General features: G+C 42.4%; 1 protein-coding gene across 2 annotated transcripts in view; it reads right to left on the bottom strand.

Moving 5' to 3' along the window:
- mark1 (MAP/microtubule affinity-regulating kinase 1) overlaps window positions 1-9,822 on the bottom strand; it is a 31,352-nt gene extending 21,530 nt beyond the window's left edge. Inside the window, exons 1-2 of one of the 2 annotated variants that reach the window (XM_086121947.1) lie at window positions 9,351-9,822; window positions 3,620-3,820 (exon numbers count right to left, since the gene is read on the bottom strand). In XM_086121947.1, the coding sequence (XP_085978073.1) occupies window positions 3,620-3,820; window positions 9,351-9,401 (252 nt within the window). In that variant the 5' untranslated portion in view covers window positions 9,402-9,822. The remainder of the gene's footprint in view (window positions 1-3,619; window positions 3,821-9,350) is intronic. The other variant, XM_086121948.1, reaches the window with a different exon arrangement.
- Between the last annotated feature and the right edge of the window lie 7,307 nt (window positions 9,823-17,129).

Below are 17,129 nucleotides of genomic sequence, written 5' to 3'. Positions count from 1 at the left end.
TAGCTTTGCTGCCTTTTGGGGGAAATCCATTCATAAAACACTAAATATGTTTGAACAAAAATTGAAGATGGAGCAATTTGGGACCATTTGAAAAGATGAAAATGTCGTTTCAATATAAATGTGTGTTCAGGACAGGCGAGCAATGTTTTCAACCCAGAATTGTGGGAGGCGCCATTTGTGTTGATGCTCTGTGAGTTAAGCTAGCAGTTGCTTTAAGATTTTAAAATTAACCAAGATTCATGCCAGGGGTTATCAACCCAATTTTTTGACAGTGGAGTAGTGGAATCAGTCACTTTTTGAACCTAACTGGTTATTTTTGACCCACAAACAATCCAAAGAGCACATTTGTTCAGTGTTTATCAAACTGCAAAGCCGCCGCATTCATACGCATGCAAGAAGTGATTCTAAGTTTCAAAAAGGTGGGTGAACGCAGTCTATGGCGTTTCGCATTATATGTTGACATTAAGCTAACTGACCTTTATTTGTATTTTCTTGAAAAATGTAGGTTTGATTATAATGCTTTCTAGTCAACTTCAACCGGGAGTGACAAAGTGCAATTGAGTTTCCTTCACGTAAAGTGATACAATGGTCTCCCACTTGATACAGAGAGTGAGAATAAGAGTTAAGTAATTGAATGAATAAGTTTGACCATGTTCCGTTTCTCCCACAGTCTATAGATTGTGGATTTTCACTTCTCACCAGTGGGAGAACTGGAACCTCACTATAAACTGTGCTTCACTGTTTTATATGACTGTTACGTAACAGCGCAAGTTACAGAAAACATTCACATTTCTGCTCAGGTAGACAAAAGAGCAAAGCGTTGAGTCACAGCGACGAGAATTGCGGGTTATTCATGGGGAACGGTGTTTCTTTAAGACCCACAAGCTGCTGATCCGGACATTTAATTCCGTCCCGACATGGAAGCTACACAGTGGCGGTTAAATCTCTCTTTTTGCCTAGGTCACAGGTGATTTATTGGCTTCCATGCTGAGCCAGTATTTCCATTTTTTGTTGTTGTTGTTGTTCTCCAACTGTGAATTATTCAGGATGCATTGACAACGAGTCACTGCATGCGGGACGCCCTGTTAGCATGAAATATGTATTTGAAATAAGATGAACAAAAGTCAGTGGGCTGTGGACGGAGTAGTTCCCTGCCACCGCTAGCGTCAGCTGCTAGCGCTAGCCGCGGATCGCTTAGCTAGAAACGGATTAATTTCATTTCCGTGATTTCCTATGGGGCAAAATCCAAATAAATCCAAACAGATTGCATTGCCCCTCAGTTGTTTCGGTGTAGCACGGATGTCTACAAACCAACCATTGGTTGCTAGATCTTTATAATTCATTATCAGAATCACCAAGTTCAACTGGCCAGTTGTTATGGTAACTGAACCTGTCCGAGCAAAATATGGTATGGGGCGACTCGTATGACACAGGGGCATTCGCGAATTTCAGCCAATCGATAAATAGACAGTAAAAGTAGTCCCAAAAGTACTAATTCTGGATTTCCATTGATGAAACTTTCAACGATTTCAGCGGGCTTTCTTCTTCTCTAATTGTTATCAGACTCGCCAGATACTGTCGAGGCTCTGCTCTAATGTTTGCTCTTTCAGAGTGCGTGTGTCTATATTTAGGTCTTCCGAACACTTGTTCTCTGTCGAGCCTGTGAATACGCTGAGAGCCTCCTGAGTCAAATTTGTGTTTGCTATTGACATGCGAACCCGTGACAACAAAGTCAGGAGAAAACCTGAACACAGGCGGAAATTACACACACTGCACAACAAAGCTTGATTGAAGGGTATAAGAAATGCCGGCATCAGACTACACGAATGCAGCCCGGTTTCGAGTCGAAAGACGTGTCGCAGACAAATATGGTGTCTCGTAGCCGATTTTTGGGTTGTCTTGACGCCTCGTTTCCTGTGTGGTGCGGCATACTCACAGATTGCTCGGGAAGCGTCTGGCACGCTTCACAACCACGACGACGAAAGTCTGGCATGTCAGAATTTTTGTTCGTCTAGTTGTTCAGTGTGTCATGTGTGACAACCGAAGAATCATCCTACGGTTGGTTCTTCGGCATTGACCAATAGCAAGACGGCGCCCTCCTACTTAATGCCGAGGGACTGCACCTGGGCCATCCAATGACGAGGTGTACCGTCGTTAAAAAGTGATTCGAACAACTTCGGACAAGTAAAGGTTTCACTGTATATTTGAAAACATGGGCATCACGGCCAAAATGTGGAGTCATCTGAAGCGGTGATCAGTCAGGCGATAGCCCGCCCGACGCACTTTCAGTTGTTTTGACTCACCCTCGCATGCAGATCGCATGGCTTTTATTGGTTTGTGTTCTTTCCCGCACTCCGATCCGTGCCTTTGCATTCTGATGAGCCAGCAAAGCCGCTCCGGGCACACAAAAGCAAGCAAGCGACTGACCTTCTGCTTGTGACCTGGACCCGGGAATCCAATACGCCCGTTTAACATTGGCTGGCGACAAGGACGCCGTTAGCACTCCATAATAGGGGGGAGGAATACATTTGTGGCGTCGCGACTCCTAATGTGGCCAGGCGCTGGATGAAACTCTTGAGGATGAATGAGTGATGCGAGCAGCTAAGAAAAAGCTGCGGCACCATGCAGGTTGTCGACTTTCACGAGAATGGCGCAATCTGAACCTCCACCAAATTAAGTAGGACATCTTTATCGATACTTTACTCCATGGCATGCTGGAATTTTGTGATTCCTGTTTAACAAATGGCCTCATTTTGGGGCGGTCAGTTTTCATGAGCCATGGGAAACTGTGATAACCACATTGGATTGACCCCACCGGTCACCTCTGTTACACTTCTGATCGTACACTGGAAATCTGCAAACTTGGGGGTCAACCTGACGTTCCGTTCTGTATGTTTACCTTAGACACAAGACAGTCAGCCAGGGGAAAAGCAGTGAAAAGGGAAGCACTGAAGGCAGAAAAGGGGCCTAAGTAGCACCTACTGTAGCAAAACTGGCATTATGCGTTAAAATGTATGCACTCACATAAACGCGATCACATGAAATTTTTACTTGCGCAACTTGAAAAAGAAAAAAAGAAAACAGGTCGCATACGCGATCATTTTAGTCGCATTCTTTAGGCCTACTATTGTGCACTTGCAGTAACGCGAACAGATGAAATTCTTAATCGCGCAAGCTGGAAAAAAAACAGGTCGCATATGCGATCATTTTGTTCGCAGTCTCCAGACCTGTTGTTGTGCACTAGCACAAATGCGACCAGATGAAATTCTTACTGGCATACACTGAAAAAAAACAAACAAACCAAAAAAACTGGATGCATAAGCGACCTTTTTGTTGCTATTGTTCCAAAAGTAAGATTCCAAGCTGTTTAAGTCAAGGATCTAGAGTCCAAAAGCACTTTCTCAAGTGGATAGGAGGAGTCCTTTTCTGTCACTGATGGACTATATTCTATGCTAATGCACCCCGCAGAGATAATTACTGGACTCCAATGTAACAGTCGGTACTTTTTTATGGCCAAAAGGGGACAAGTGTACCCAAAAGTCAAGAAGGGCACAAAAGCTGTATTTTGTGAGACAATCCATTCGATCCCTCAAGGTGTGGAGGAGTTGACTTTTCTTACCTCTCTTCCAGTCAGGACGTGTCGTGCCAGTTTGACCTTGGCGAAATTGCCCTTCCCGATGGTCTTGAGGAGGCGGTAATTCCCGATGTGCGGGTGTTCCTCGGTGGAGGTGAAGGAGTTGCGACATCGCGGCAGGCTGTGGCGACTCGCCGACTTTGTCGGGGGGACCGGGGGCTCCACAAAGCCATCCACGGACGAATGCTATAAATAGACCGGGTGGGGAGAGGTTAGCGTCAGCAACGCTTTCGACATCTACGATGCAGGTCGAACGTTTAAATATACAGTGTTTAATATCTTTCGTTTCATGTGTCTGTTTTCGAGTAAACTTCAAATGGGACTGGCAAACAGCTTGAAGCAAGCACGCTTTGTAGAACACTGTGAATGGTTCTAAGGAACAGGTACGAAGGAATAATTTCAAAAGTGCGTTTTAATTCAGACAATTTGACAGATAATGGTGAAGAACAACATTCTTTCTGACACACGAGGATTTGCCAAAGTATCAACCTGATAAACATAGCACAGCGCCAACCACTGGCAAGGAGGACTTAAGAAAAAAAAAAGTTTGGTTTTTTGGGGGGGTTTTCGGATTGCTAGCCGACAAAGTATACAAGCTCTTGAAATGAAACCGGAATGGGCACAATATCGGTACTCGCCCATTCCTAGATAAAACTATTAATTACTGAACGGTTCGCTGTATTTCCCACTTATACTTTCTGTTCCACTGCATTTCGCTGCGAATCTTCAATGACGATGATCGTCTGCCCTGATTGATTTTGCTGTGATTCTACTCGCAAGGCATGCAAAAGCTGAGTTTGCGCTGCTGTTTACACTCTGCGGCATAAAGTAGCAGCCTGCGTGGTAATCTAATGAGAGAGCCATGTGAACCACCCCCCCCCCCCCCCCCCACTGACACGCTGACCTTATCAGCACCGGATGACACTCATTCATTTTCAAGCTTCTGAGAGTACACCCAGAAAAATTCCAGCCCGCCGCCGAGAGGCCTTCTAACAACACGCCGACGCGAGTCGCGCCGTTCAGGCATGCGAAGGTGAATTAGCGGCGGATAGCTGGGAATACAACGCTGGCAACGGCAGCTGCCCGTGTCAGTCGAGGTCAAAGCTCCCATGATCCTCTGCTCCTCCCGGAGCGCCACACCCAGCCAGAGGATAATTCCCCGGTGCTGTAACCAGGGCCGGCTGGCTCCTGTTTCACGCGGCGAAACGCTACACCGTGCAGGGTGCGCATCACCTCAGTGCCAGCGTGCATGCTGACATCCCATGAGTCACTCGGGCACATTCAACAACAACAAAAAAAAAAAATTCTGGGAGAGACCAATTTGGATTTTCCGCATCACCTTGAGTACCCGTTGGCGTGGTGAACCGGTTAGAAACAAAACAAAAGTGTGATTGAACACTTGGCCTGCTCCCAAAACGCTCTGAATGAACCAAAACGGAGAACCGGGACAGGTTCTTCTTGACGGGCTAGTGTGTCACATGGCTGCCAATAAACAAACGGTGCCTTCCCATGGACTCCCAGCCGCATAAAATGATAGAGGCAAGTGATATGGAAAGTCGGTTGAGTTTGTTTTAAATTACTTTGTCCTTTAGAATTGAACTTTTCAACAAAGAGAAAATCATTATATAAAATAAAAATCAATCCCCCCGCCCCCATCATCTTTGTCTTGTAATGTGTTAATGCAGGGGTGTCAAACTCATTTTTGTCGTGGGCCATATTTTGGTTTGTTTCCCTTGAGGGCCCCGTTGGACTGAAACCATATTAAAAAAAAAGTCAATTATAATAGTTTATTCAACTGTTGTTGAATTTACTGTGGGGGTTTTGGTAACAAAAAAATTCTGACAATATGTCTCTTATTTAATACATGAGAATTTTACATTTTGGTAGAGATTTGAGCAAGCAGCATGGAAGTTGGCATATTTGATTTGCTTTCGCGGGCCAGATCTGGCCCCCGGTGCCTTGAGTTTGACACCTGTGTGTTAATGTGTAATTTTTTAAAATTAAAAACCTGAAAAAAATCTGATGATTTTTGCCAATTTTAAAATAGCTAATATCGATTAATCGCTCAGGCCTTAATTACCGCTAATCCCCCCCCCCCCACACGAAAATAAATACACGATATCAGGGAAAACCGTTCGAGCATTTATTCTGGATCTGCTTGAGATCCGGCTTAAGGTCCACATACTCGTACACTCTTTCTTGCCACCCGTAACGCAATTAAGCGTGCGAGTAGACCGACTCCGTCTTACTCATCATGTTATTATGATAAACGCTCAAACGGCTTGATTGATTGATTGATAACCAGCATCAGGTCCATGTACGCTCTTTGTCATCATTGTTTCAACACACCCGTCGAATGTCAAGGGCACACAATTAGAACGGCTGTCTCTTACAAGTATTTTGTTTTTCCCAATAAATGCCATAAACAACAATGAGCAATTATTGAAATTGCTTACATCTAGCTTGAAAATAAAAAAAATGATGCCAGAATCTCCACCATCTAACCCTACTAGTGTGCTGAACCGGTTTACTAATGACAGCAAAAGCTAGCAGTCGTCTTTCGCACATGGACCTTAAGCTGGAGATCGAGGATATCGAAACAATGCTCCAACAGCTTTCCATACAGTTGCTGTAACGTCTTCACGGAAATCTGACGCACGCGTGCACGCACACGCGATAGTCCAGTAAAAGCCTACCGCCTCTTTTAGGTACTAAGTTGTTATGCAACGAAGATCTGTTGCGAGTGGGCCTGGGGGGCCTCGAGCTGGAGTCCGACTGATTCGAGCCCCGGTGCCTTTCATTGATTGATTTTCTAAGCAGCCGACGCATATTGAGTGGCTATAAAAAAAATCGACACACCCCTGTTCAAATGATATTTGGGGAATAATATTAAAAAAAAATGAGACTGATTTTTCCACCATTGATGTGACCTTTAAGCTCAATTTAAAAAAAAAAAGGAAAGCTTTAAGAGAGGGGGAGTGAACAACAGAGATAAAATGGTTGCACAAGTTGACACACCCTCTCATAACTGTTCAGAATGAACGACCCCCATTCAAAACTCATGTTAAATGGAAATCAGCATGTATCCGCCACCATTTGAAGGGCCTCTGATTCACCCCAAATAAAGTTACAGCTATTCTAGTCGCATTTTCCTGTCACATTTTGCTCTCTAGCAGAAGCCTGCGGGTTTTGTGCTGACTGGGAATTGTGTCTACCTTGACCAAGGCTCGAATTCCATCTAAAGAAAAACAGCCATAAAGTGTGCTTTTGATGCTAAAACTTATTTTTTTTAAAAATTGGGGGGGGGGGGGGGGGGATATTTGGGGAAGTAACCCTTTTCCAATAAGGCGTTCCATTGGTACATTAGCAAACATTAAAAAAAGAAAAATAATTAAATAATAAAAAATATAATCCGAAACAAAATCTAAATGTAGTAAAACAGTAAAAGTAGTTCCTTGGCACAAAAAGAGCGACTTCTCTGCCCTTTCCCGCCTTGTGATGCGACATCAGAGCGGAAACGAGCCAACGTTAGCCATGCTAGTTAGCGTGCTAGGCGCTTGCGCGACGCAGTCTATGGCATTTATTTCGCCAATTGTAGACACACTACCTCGCGCACGTGGCGGCTAACGCTCATTTCGAGACAGCGTTAATGGAAACATGAACGGGATTTGAAATTTATCAAAGAGTTATAGGTGGCGCTCTCGTAAAATGTGCCACCTTGCGCACCTCTTGCAATCATGTCTAAAAAGTTCAACCTTGACTTTCTAATGGGGAAGAAAAGTTTTAAAAATATTTATGTAGCTTCTTCTCTCTCTTTTTTTTTTTATATCACAAATGCCAGACATTCACACAGTGGCATATAGACTTGTTTTTTTTGGGGTTTTTTTAATCGAGTGCAGCTCCAACTTCTGCGCCGATGTAAAGCTTGAGAGTTGGGATCACTACTTGAGGTTCCAGTCAAGTCTGCATTGCAGCCGAAAGTGTTAAACAGAGAAAATGGCTGGCCTGACCTTTAAAAAAGTGCGTCAAACACATTTGGTTCACACACCTCTACAAAAGGTCGAGTTGAAGCACTTAGCTCAGGCTTTTAAATCAAATTCCAAAGCCTTTTCACTTTCGGTGATGCTGAGTTAACTTGCACGTTGACAGAAATGTAATGCGTGCTGTAATTTTAGGGCGACATTGAGCCAAACACAAAGTATTCGGCGTTCCTCTGAATTAAACGAACCTAGAAGTTCGTACCGGCATATTTGACCCTACATGCAAAATGCTAGCTATCCAATCAGATAGCAATTTGTTGTGAAAAAAAGTGCGACCATGTTGAGTAATTTAAAAGCCGTTCTATAAACATTGACAACAAAATATTGAAAATTCAAAAATTGTAAAGCATCCCAAGCACCCGGAAACAGTAAAATACAATCATTATCAAACACCCAAAATAACAAACTTTTAAAATCCAAGTCCCAGTTGGTCCTACAAACACAAAAATGAGCATCCCAAGCACTCCAAAAAACCGAGAATGCAAACATTTTCAAGCACCTCAAAACAATAACGTTCTTAGCTCAAGCATTTCCAAGGATGCAAAGCATCACAATTCAAGCATCTCAAGGATCAATGGAACCCCTGAACACAAAAGGGAGGGGTTTTGTGTTTTATTTGGTCACCATGCAGCATTTGCTCTGAACTAGAATGTATTTGATCATTACATGACTTTCTATGAAAAAAAACAATCAAAGAATTTTCAAGTGCGGTACCGTATTCCAAACGCGTCCAAATACAAAGCATCCCTGCCACTGGAAACATTTAAAATCAAGCAAATCAGAACTTGAAGCACCACAAAACAGGACAATTACAGCATGTCTAGACCCCCCACCCCAAAATACAAAGCATTCTAATTCAAGCATTTCAAGCACCAATGGAAACCCCGAAAAAAAGGAGGGGATTGTGTGGTTATTGTCACGTCGCCGTGCAAGATAAAGGCATTTTCCATCATCCCAAGCACCCCAAAACTTCCAACGTTCAGGCATTTTCATATTTTAAGCACCTCGAGACATTTCAATGTCAGCATTTCCAGCACAAGGGGAGCCCTGAACACAAAAAAAAGGGGGGGGGGGGAGTGTGGTCATTGTGCTGTCACCATGCAATGCAGCATGCTCAACGTTCCTGCTACTCTTTTGTAATAGTTACTATCCCTTAAATGTTTTCATAAAAATGGGCAGCATAGGCTGGTCAGTGTCGCGTCTGGGGGGGGGGGGGGGGTAATGAATAATACCCCCCCCAAAAAACCTCCCCCAGGGTTGAACGTGTTGCTCGGGGCCCACGAGGTGATAGATGTCACGTTGCGATGCTTCCGAGCGAAAAACTAGGGCAACATAACATCCCCCCACCCTAATTATTGACTGGACCCCCCGCCCGCCTGGTTAGTTACTTCCACATTGCTATATATTCAACCACGCAGGTTGACGCAATGCGTTGTCCGGGCTAGCCCTCAAGTGTCACATCCGCGCCAAGTGCACCTTCCGTGGTGGGCTATTCTGGTCCCTGGTGGGTTTTCTTCCCGGCAGAGGAAGGCAAAAGAGCCGCTAGGGCGAGTCCTCATTGGTGGGTGTGTGGTTTAGCCCTCCCTCGAACTAGCTAACCGCTGCCATTTCCACCCCCCGCACTGAAACAACGCCTCATGATAAACAAACCGAAAAATAAAAGATGCACGACTTACGTTCTCCGTGTCACGCTCGTTCACCGTGGGCAATGGCGTCCTGGTCGACATCTTGTGTGAGGGGGAGAGCCTGGCAAAGAGGCCGCTCAGCGGACGGGCACACAGCAGACGCGGCTTCTTCGGGTCCCACTTTCCTCTCTACATCCCCCCACCCCTTCCTCAGCACAAAGCCAAGCCGGCAGGAAGTGCGCAAACGGCGGCTAGATTAGCGGAGCATTGCCCGGCCAACTGGGGCTCCGGCCGGCTCGCGCCCAGATGGTTTACGTTCGGTTCCGGGGTTCGGCTTGAAGAAGCTAGGCCGGCTCAGACTAGACGAGCACCGAGAGGAGGAGGAGGTGGAGATGAAGGGAGGAGAGACCGATAGAGGGGGAGAGAGAGGGTGGGCAGGAAGGAAGATGCGCATCTCAAAACCTTCCACTATAGGAAAGGATGGAGGTCTCTCTCTCTCTCTCTCTCTCTCTCTCTCTCTCTCTCTCTCTCTCTCTCTCTCTCTCTCTCTCTCTCTCTCTCTCTCTCTCTCATTGTATGTGATGCTCTCATTCCCTTTGTCTCCTCTTCATTAAACCACCATTCAAGAGTTAGTGCGGATACATTGATTTAAATTCCGTCTAAAATGCAACGAGGGAGGGTTCGGCTCTTGACAAACCGGTCCATATTAAAAAAACTAAAACAAGAACAATCGTCGCCGGGTGGGGTAAATGAATGGATAATGAATGAATGAATTCATTGCAAGGGTGCAGCACGAGGTTTTGTGGGGGTAATGTACTGTGTTCCTATTGGCTCTACGGTTAGTTGAGATGCTAATTGTATGGTAAACAGGCTATACAGTACTGTAACTACCTAGCCGCTGGGTGAGGCCTGGCCTGGTAAAATGCTACGATTTGGTCGACACTGCCATCAGCCGTAGGATGACAGTATTGCATCCTATTTGTCATGGTGGTTATATTTCCCCCCAAAACCCCACCCCCGGGACGTACAGACATACATAATCAATGGCACCCCTGGTTATGGTGTGTTAAAAGCATTAAAATCACTTCCATTTTCGTCACAGAATCATACTCTCATATTAAACATTGGAGAAACTGTTATCCAGAAACAGAACCAAGCTCCGCCCACGGCCATGTCCGTGACCATACCTCAACCCATTGAAAAACCTGTGGAGTGAGCTGAAAAGTAGAATGCAGAGGACAATCAGTATTAACAATCAGTTATTTAAATTAAACATTAAATTAAATTAACAATCAATATTTTTTAACGTCCCCTTTACAGTTGCTTTATTTATATTACTAATGTACATATATGGTGTACGTGAGTGCTGCTGCCGCTAGGTGTCAGGCCATACCAACATATTTGAACAGGTGCACTTGTGGCGCATGATGTATGAAGTCAGGTGCAAAGAAACTCATTCCATATAGCCTAGCCAGATTACGGCAATTGAATTGTTTTATATTTATATAAAATGTATATTTTTAATACGCGTTAACGTAATTTAACAACGCTACTATTTTACTTTAGTAGACTTTGTTCAAATTATTTTTTAAAGACAAATTGATCTGGAAAATATTCATATTTTCAAATCTGTTTATTTTACCATTGAGTCGCAATTTTTATTTATTTTCTTAGCATTTTGTGTAATTATTTATTTAAGGGTCAGAAAATTATCTTTGTACTGACTTTAAACAATATGAATATTCATATCCCCCTCTGTATTTTTTTAAGTACACGGTGACTTCACCCCACATTCCATCCCATGCTGTTAGAAAAGTAATTGAGTCGCAAGTACTCTTGAATAAATTTTCAGGTCATTTTCTATACCTCCGAATTGAACTGTGGTGAAGTACAGTTTCATCAAACTAACAGTACTTTGACTCAAAGACAATATTTTAGTATTAGGCTTTTCACTTCTGCATAAAGTCGAAAAATACTTGAATGTGCTCAAACCAACAACTAAAATGTTTACAGTCAGTTCAATCACTCCTACAGTAAAAGTAGATCCATTCACTAAGACTGTCCTGTGAATACTTTTAACCAAGCTACTTGTCTGGTGCCGTGTCAGCAGCAAGGCCCCAAGAGTAACAATGGACTCAGCATGACGCCACGTATCACAATAAGTGATGATTATGGGACCTGAAAGCCACTAAGAACATTCTTGAAGGAATCTGAAGTTTATTTTCCACCATCCACAAAGTAACAAGGCTCTCTGGTCTCTGGCTCTTCATTTTTGCCCGAATAAATGTAATGGAAAAATATTTTGTCTAAGATGATGTTTAGCGATCGCAAAAAGAAAAAAAAAGAAAGAGATATGGTCATTTCAGAGGCACAAAATAAGCGGAAGGAGGGAAGGTGTGTGTGTGTGTGGGGGGGGGGGGGGGGGGGGTCGGTGGGTGTCAGTCAGTGAATCTTGGCATGAATCAGGGCATTTTTGAAATTCTGCACATCTGATCCCAAAAAGGATTGGCTCCCAAACATAGCAGATCTTATCTTTCCTGAGTGCAAACAAATGGAATCGTCTAAATTACTTCGCTATTTTTCTTACAAGTCACGGTGAGATATTTAGCTGATAGGCTTCTATTTTAGATCTGATAATATTTACAAGGCCCACATCAACTTGCACAATCAAACAATGAAATCCAATGCTACCTCCCTCCTGGGGAAACTGGTTAACTTTCAAGTTCCTCTACTTTAAAATAAGAAATGTCTTTAAAATATGTAGTGCCCCCCCCCCGACATATTTGTAGGACCCTTACTCTGGTATTTTCTTGGGAAAAAAAAACTTCCTGCCGTCATTTTTTGGCATCTTGTTACCAAAGGACTATGTTGAAATGTGTTGAGGACCTTCATGCAGTGATCTGCTGCCTTTCTTGTGGCATTTATAGGCAATTATAAACCTACTGTGGGGCATTAATCACTTGCAGATCTTCTCTAAAATAAGTCTTCAGAGCGATACTTCAGCTAGTGTCGTTTGGTCGATTTTGCTGGACTCAGTAGTGTTGATCAGGGAATAGGTACTGTACAGAATTTAGATCTGTTTTTTTCCCCCCATTGTATCTAGTTTTGATTTTGTTTTTAACAAAATTGTTTTAGTTAGCTCTTAGAGTGGGTTTGTTAGTTTTATTTATTTATTTTTTTAATGTTTCTTTTGGTTATTCATTTTTGTATTTTTAGAACTCTCTCTCTTTCTCTCTCTATATATACTGTATATACCTGTGTGTGTGTATATATATTGTATATATATCTACACCTCTCGCTCTGTTTTTTTTTCAGTATTAGTTTCGTTATTTCATTAGTTTCCCATAACTATGTTAACTTTGATTTACGTTCGTGTTTAAGTATGTAACTAATGAATGTGTGGCTAGGATGTGTCACATGAAACTCCATCACATGAATTAAATGCAAGGAGAAGAAGCAGAGAAGATCAACAACAATACTTGTCGTTCCGTGTGTGTTCACATGGCAGTTGTTTGAAGCTTTATATTACCGAACACCGATGCTAATTCCATCAATGGCAGTTCTTCGTGGATGTTAGCAAGAAGCTAGCACGCTTCGATGAGAATGTTATACGTATTGGTTTGGTTGAGGGATTAGTGTTTAGTTTACAATGTTTTGTCTCTTTTGTTCTAAGTGTCAATCAAACAGTAAACTTTTACTGGAAATGAAAAATTAAACACTTGTTTTAAGAAACTAAGCTTGCAAGAGTAGGGAAAGGCATTCAGGTATACCTAAAAAATATTTTTGGAAGTTAAATGTGTTTGGCAGGAGTTAAAGTACAATAACGGAAAATAATCTGTAATAATTTAATTGGTTAGCTGAATTGTAAACTGTATTTGAATTTGTCGATTCCACTCTATTTCTGGGAAAGACATCCACCCTTCCTAACCTCCGAGCAGCCGCCCAGGGAAAATTGTTCGTGCCTGGGATTCCAACACTGCACCTGAGCTGCAATGCTGCGGAATGTAATGGGCACTGACACTGACTGGTTTAATGAGTGCATGTACACCCAGGGCCAAATGCAATTACATGCTCCCACAAGCAAACATCAATAAAAAAAAAAAAGAGAAAGCGCGACGAAAGAAGAAAGAAAGAGAGCCAGAGACAGCTGTGAAAAGCCATTAATACCCACAACTGTATTTAGCTGACCTACTGTGCAGAAGAGAATAAATGTTTCACATTGAACACTATATTTGAGTATTCTGGGGTTCGATGTTTTTGGACCTTTTTTATAACCGTTGAGCCACCGAGAATTTTAAATGGGCGAATTCCATTATTTTTTTTTTTTCTTTTGATCATTTTACAATGTAGTAACTTGCAAACACTTAGCACACCGTTCGGTACATTAACCTTTTTTTTTTTCGAATGTAATGTTTTTATGATCGAGAGAAGCCGAAATTGAAATCCAGATGAAATTTCGATTAATTGCCCAACTGGGATCAAATCTAAAGCACTTCTATGAGTCCGTGAACCTCAGTTTCTGGGATGGTGACCCCGAGCAGGAAAAACGGTGGGTGCAATAATGAAATGCCTCCAATATGTCAAAATATGAGCTGTCAGTATGATGAAGTGCACTAATACACCATTACAAACGACAAGCTCAATAACAAAGCTGCTAAATTAGTACCTCTTTTGCAGTGTCAATCAAAATTGAGCCTCATCAACGTTGCAAAGGCAGAATTGCTGTTGGACTCAATCCTTTTGTGTATCTCAAGTTTTGGCTAATGAGTGTCTAAATTTGGCATGGTCCTCTGTATGAAAGCATGATCATAAAGTATAAAATGAGGGATAAGAAGGAACTGATAGTTGCTTGAGAAAAAAAAAAAGCTGTTAACGCTTGGCAAGGCAGCAGCATGCACCCTGCTCGGACAAGTCAACAAAACCTTGCTGGTATGCCGAATATTTTCGGTAGGCATAGATACGAGGCCGCCGAGGAATTTGATCAGGCGACGAGCCAGCCAGCCAGCCAGCCAGCCAGCCAGCCAGCCAGCCTCCAGCTCATTGTGATTACCCAGCAGTCCCGGCAGCAGCAGCAACAACACACCCTTAAGCTTCTTTTAACTGACTGGCGCATGCAGAGCCTTCCACCCCACTCCTCACCTGCCCTCACCTGCTCGTCTTGATGGCTGTCACTCATGCATGTGCTCACGCCCATGCATGCAGTGGCCATTCAGTAAAAAAATATGGAGGGGGGGGGGGGGGGGGGTCGGAGATATACAGTGCATTAGGTACGTTCAGACAGATGTTCCAGACCAGGTAAAAAGTTTTTAAAAAGATATCGATTAAGCCACAGGTGTCAAAGTCAAGGCCCGTGGGCCAGATTTGGCCCATTATTTTATGTGGCCCGCGAAAGCAAATCAAGCATGTCAAGTTCCATGATGCTTGCTAAAATCTGAACCAAATTTTCAAATTGTCATATGTAATCCACAATAACAGTCATCATTCTTGACTTCTGATTTTAAAACTAGTTATTCATCAATTTGTTGTGCACTGTGTATGTAATATGTGGAGGGGATTAAACATTTATATGGTTTCCCAAAATTCATAACAGCCTTCCAAGGGAAACCGTAACTACAATGTGGCCTGCTACAAAAATGAGTTGGACACCCCTGGATTAAGCCATGAAATTACTTTCCATTTTAGTTCTGTGATGAGCTTTTTATTGGAATTTTTATTTTCGTTGAACGTTTGTTAAGCAGGAAATACAGTATCCCAATGACATTCTAAACCTTTTTCAAGGACGTCCTGGCCAAGAGACAGCAACAACTGTCAACAAAAAATAGCCTACAGCTACATATTGAACGCATATTTTTACAAACACATCATGCAAAAAAAGTGCATGTTGGATAATTTGTCTCAAAAGCTCTCCGTTTGGATGACAAGAATTTAAATAAATGTCCAGTCTGGTGTAGCACAATGCATAAAAAGCCCTTTTACCCAACTCGCGACTGTTCTCTTTCTCTCCACAATTTTATTTTTGGGCACTTCTAATATCCATTCTGATTTTCCATAGTCTTGCTAATGTTTTCTATATTTGTGTGGTACTTATTTTGTTTTGCTGAGCGCTTAAATCCGGATACAAAGTACAAGGTGAGGCAGACAATATTTTGCCTCCACACTGTAGCTGCCAGCTTCCTTCAGTGTGGGTATGGCGGCCACTTACCATTTGGAGTTGTCTTGTTCGTAAAAAAAGAAATTAAAAAAACAAGATATAATCTTCCTACTTCTACAGCATGTTCGGCCTTGTAATTATGTCATAATTCAAAGGCTTCCCTCGTGAGCGACAAAAAGAGAGAAAAAAAAAGATCAGGTTTGCGGTTCTCTGGGGAGCGGGCCCATTAATTGTCAGGATATAATTACATCGTCTCCACGCCCTGGGCCTGTCTTGTTGAGTCAAAGTAATAAGATAATGTATGTTTTGCTTATCATCAAATGGGACCAGGACCAACACTAACATGTTCCCCAGAGGACAACAACTCAAACAGAAAGACAATCAGCGTCATTAATGTTTTCCTACGAGTCCTTTAGCTTCATTTTGTAGCATTTTCTCTCGGCAATGCTTTTTTTTTAAATCAAATTGGATTTCAGCCTCAATGTGTTTCCATGTCTAACGGAGCATTTAGCATGGGTAGTACTGGCCAAAAGTATATTAGTGTTGGGACCGTCTTGTCAACAATCAGATTTCAATTCATCCTCTCAGGGTCATTGAGCTCGCACTCAATGATGTCAGCATTTTTTGTTGTTGTTTTTCTTTGAAATCCTTTCTTGAAACAGTTACCCTAATTTATCACTCCATTTGAAACCTGAATCATGTCTTGAAACATGATTTGGAAATCCTAACGCTGCCTTGAAACCATGTCGTGAACCTCTAACCTTTATTGAAACTTTACTTTTCAAAGTTTTGAAACCCTAACCCAAGCTCAAAACACTACAGTACTTCAAAACCCCTAATAGTGCGTGATTTGTTCAGTGTTTTTTTTAATCCAGAAAAATCCCCCAAATCTGGTTTTGAACAATTGAACGAATATGGTGATTATGATTGATTTGTTCACGCGCATGCAAAGAGTCTCATTATTGATCTCTTGACAAACATGAAAAGTTAGAAAAGGTTGCAAAAAGTAGAGGCAAGAGGGAGGGGGGTTAAATCATTCCTCCTGGGGGGTTGACTCACCTATTTACGGAGAAGAAAAAAAGAGCGGGGGCGAAAGATGGGAAACAATGACACATCACGGACGGTTTTACAAAACACAACGCGACTATTGAGTAACAATTTCTCATCAAACCACGCCCAATTTATTCTAATTACTGTAAATGTGTGTGTGTGTGAGCGCGAGAGGTCCTATTTTAGTTTAAAATCTGTTTTGTGGTTTGCTGAAAATGTTCACCAATTGCATGCTGAATATATACAAATGAGCGCGCACACGTCTGAATTTACACACACTGAAACGCTTCCATGTCTCACGTGAACATTCACGCAAATACGTGATATTTAACTGACGAAATGCAAAAAATTGCAACGAACCTTACGTCCGAGCGCCAAACCAATACAGATGAAGTCGCGTTGCTGTGACGTCACAGACGTGACAAATATCAAACATAAGGAATGTTTTCAAACGTTTTTATTTTGTTTGTGTTTCTGCCGCTGGTGCTTGTCGGTCAATGGAACTGCCTCATTTCAAATTAAATCTTAGCCATACAGGAAACAACAACTTCAAGGTTTGCTGCTTACATGTCGCACGTGAACATTCACGCAAATACGTAATATTTAACTGACGTAATGCAAAAAATTGC

Source organism: Hippocampus guttulatus, chromosome 10 (assembly GCF_054856545.1).
Source record: "Hippocampus guttulatus isolate MCC_2025c chromosome 10, RoL_Hgut_1.0, whole genome shotgun sequence".
Classification (NCBI taxonomy): Eukaryota; Metazoa; Chordata; class Actinopteri; order Syngnathiformes; family Syngnathidae; genus Hippocampus; species Hippocampus guttulatus.
This window is presented reverse-complemented; position numbering and strand designations above follow the sequence as displayed.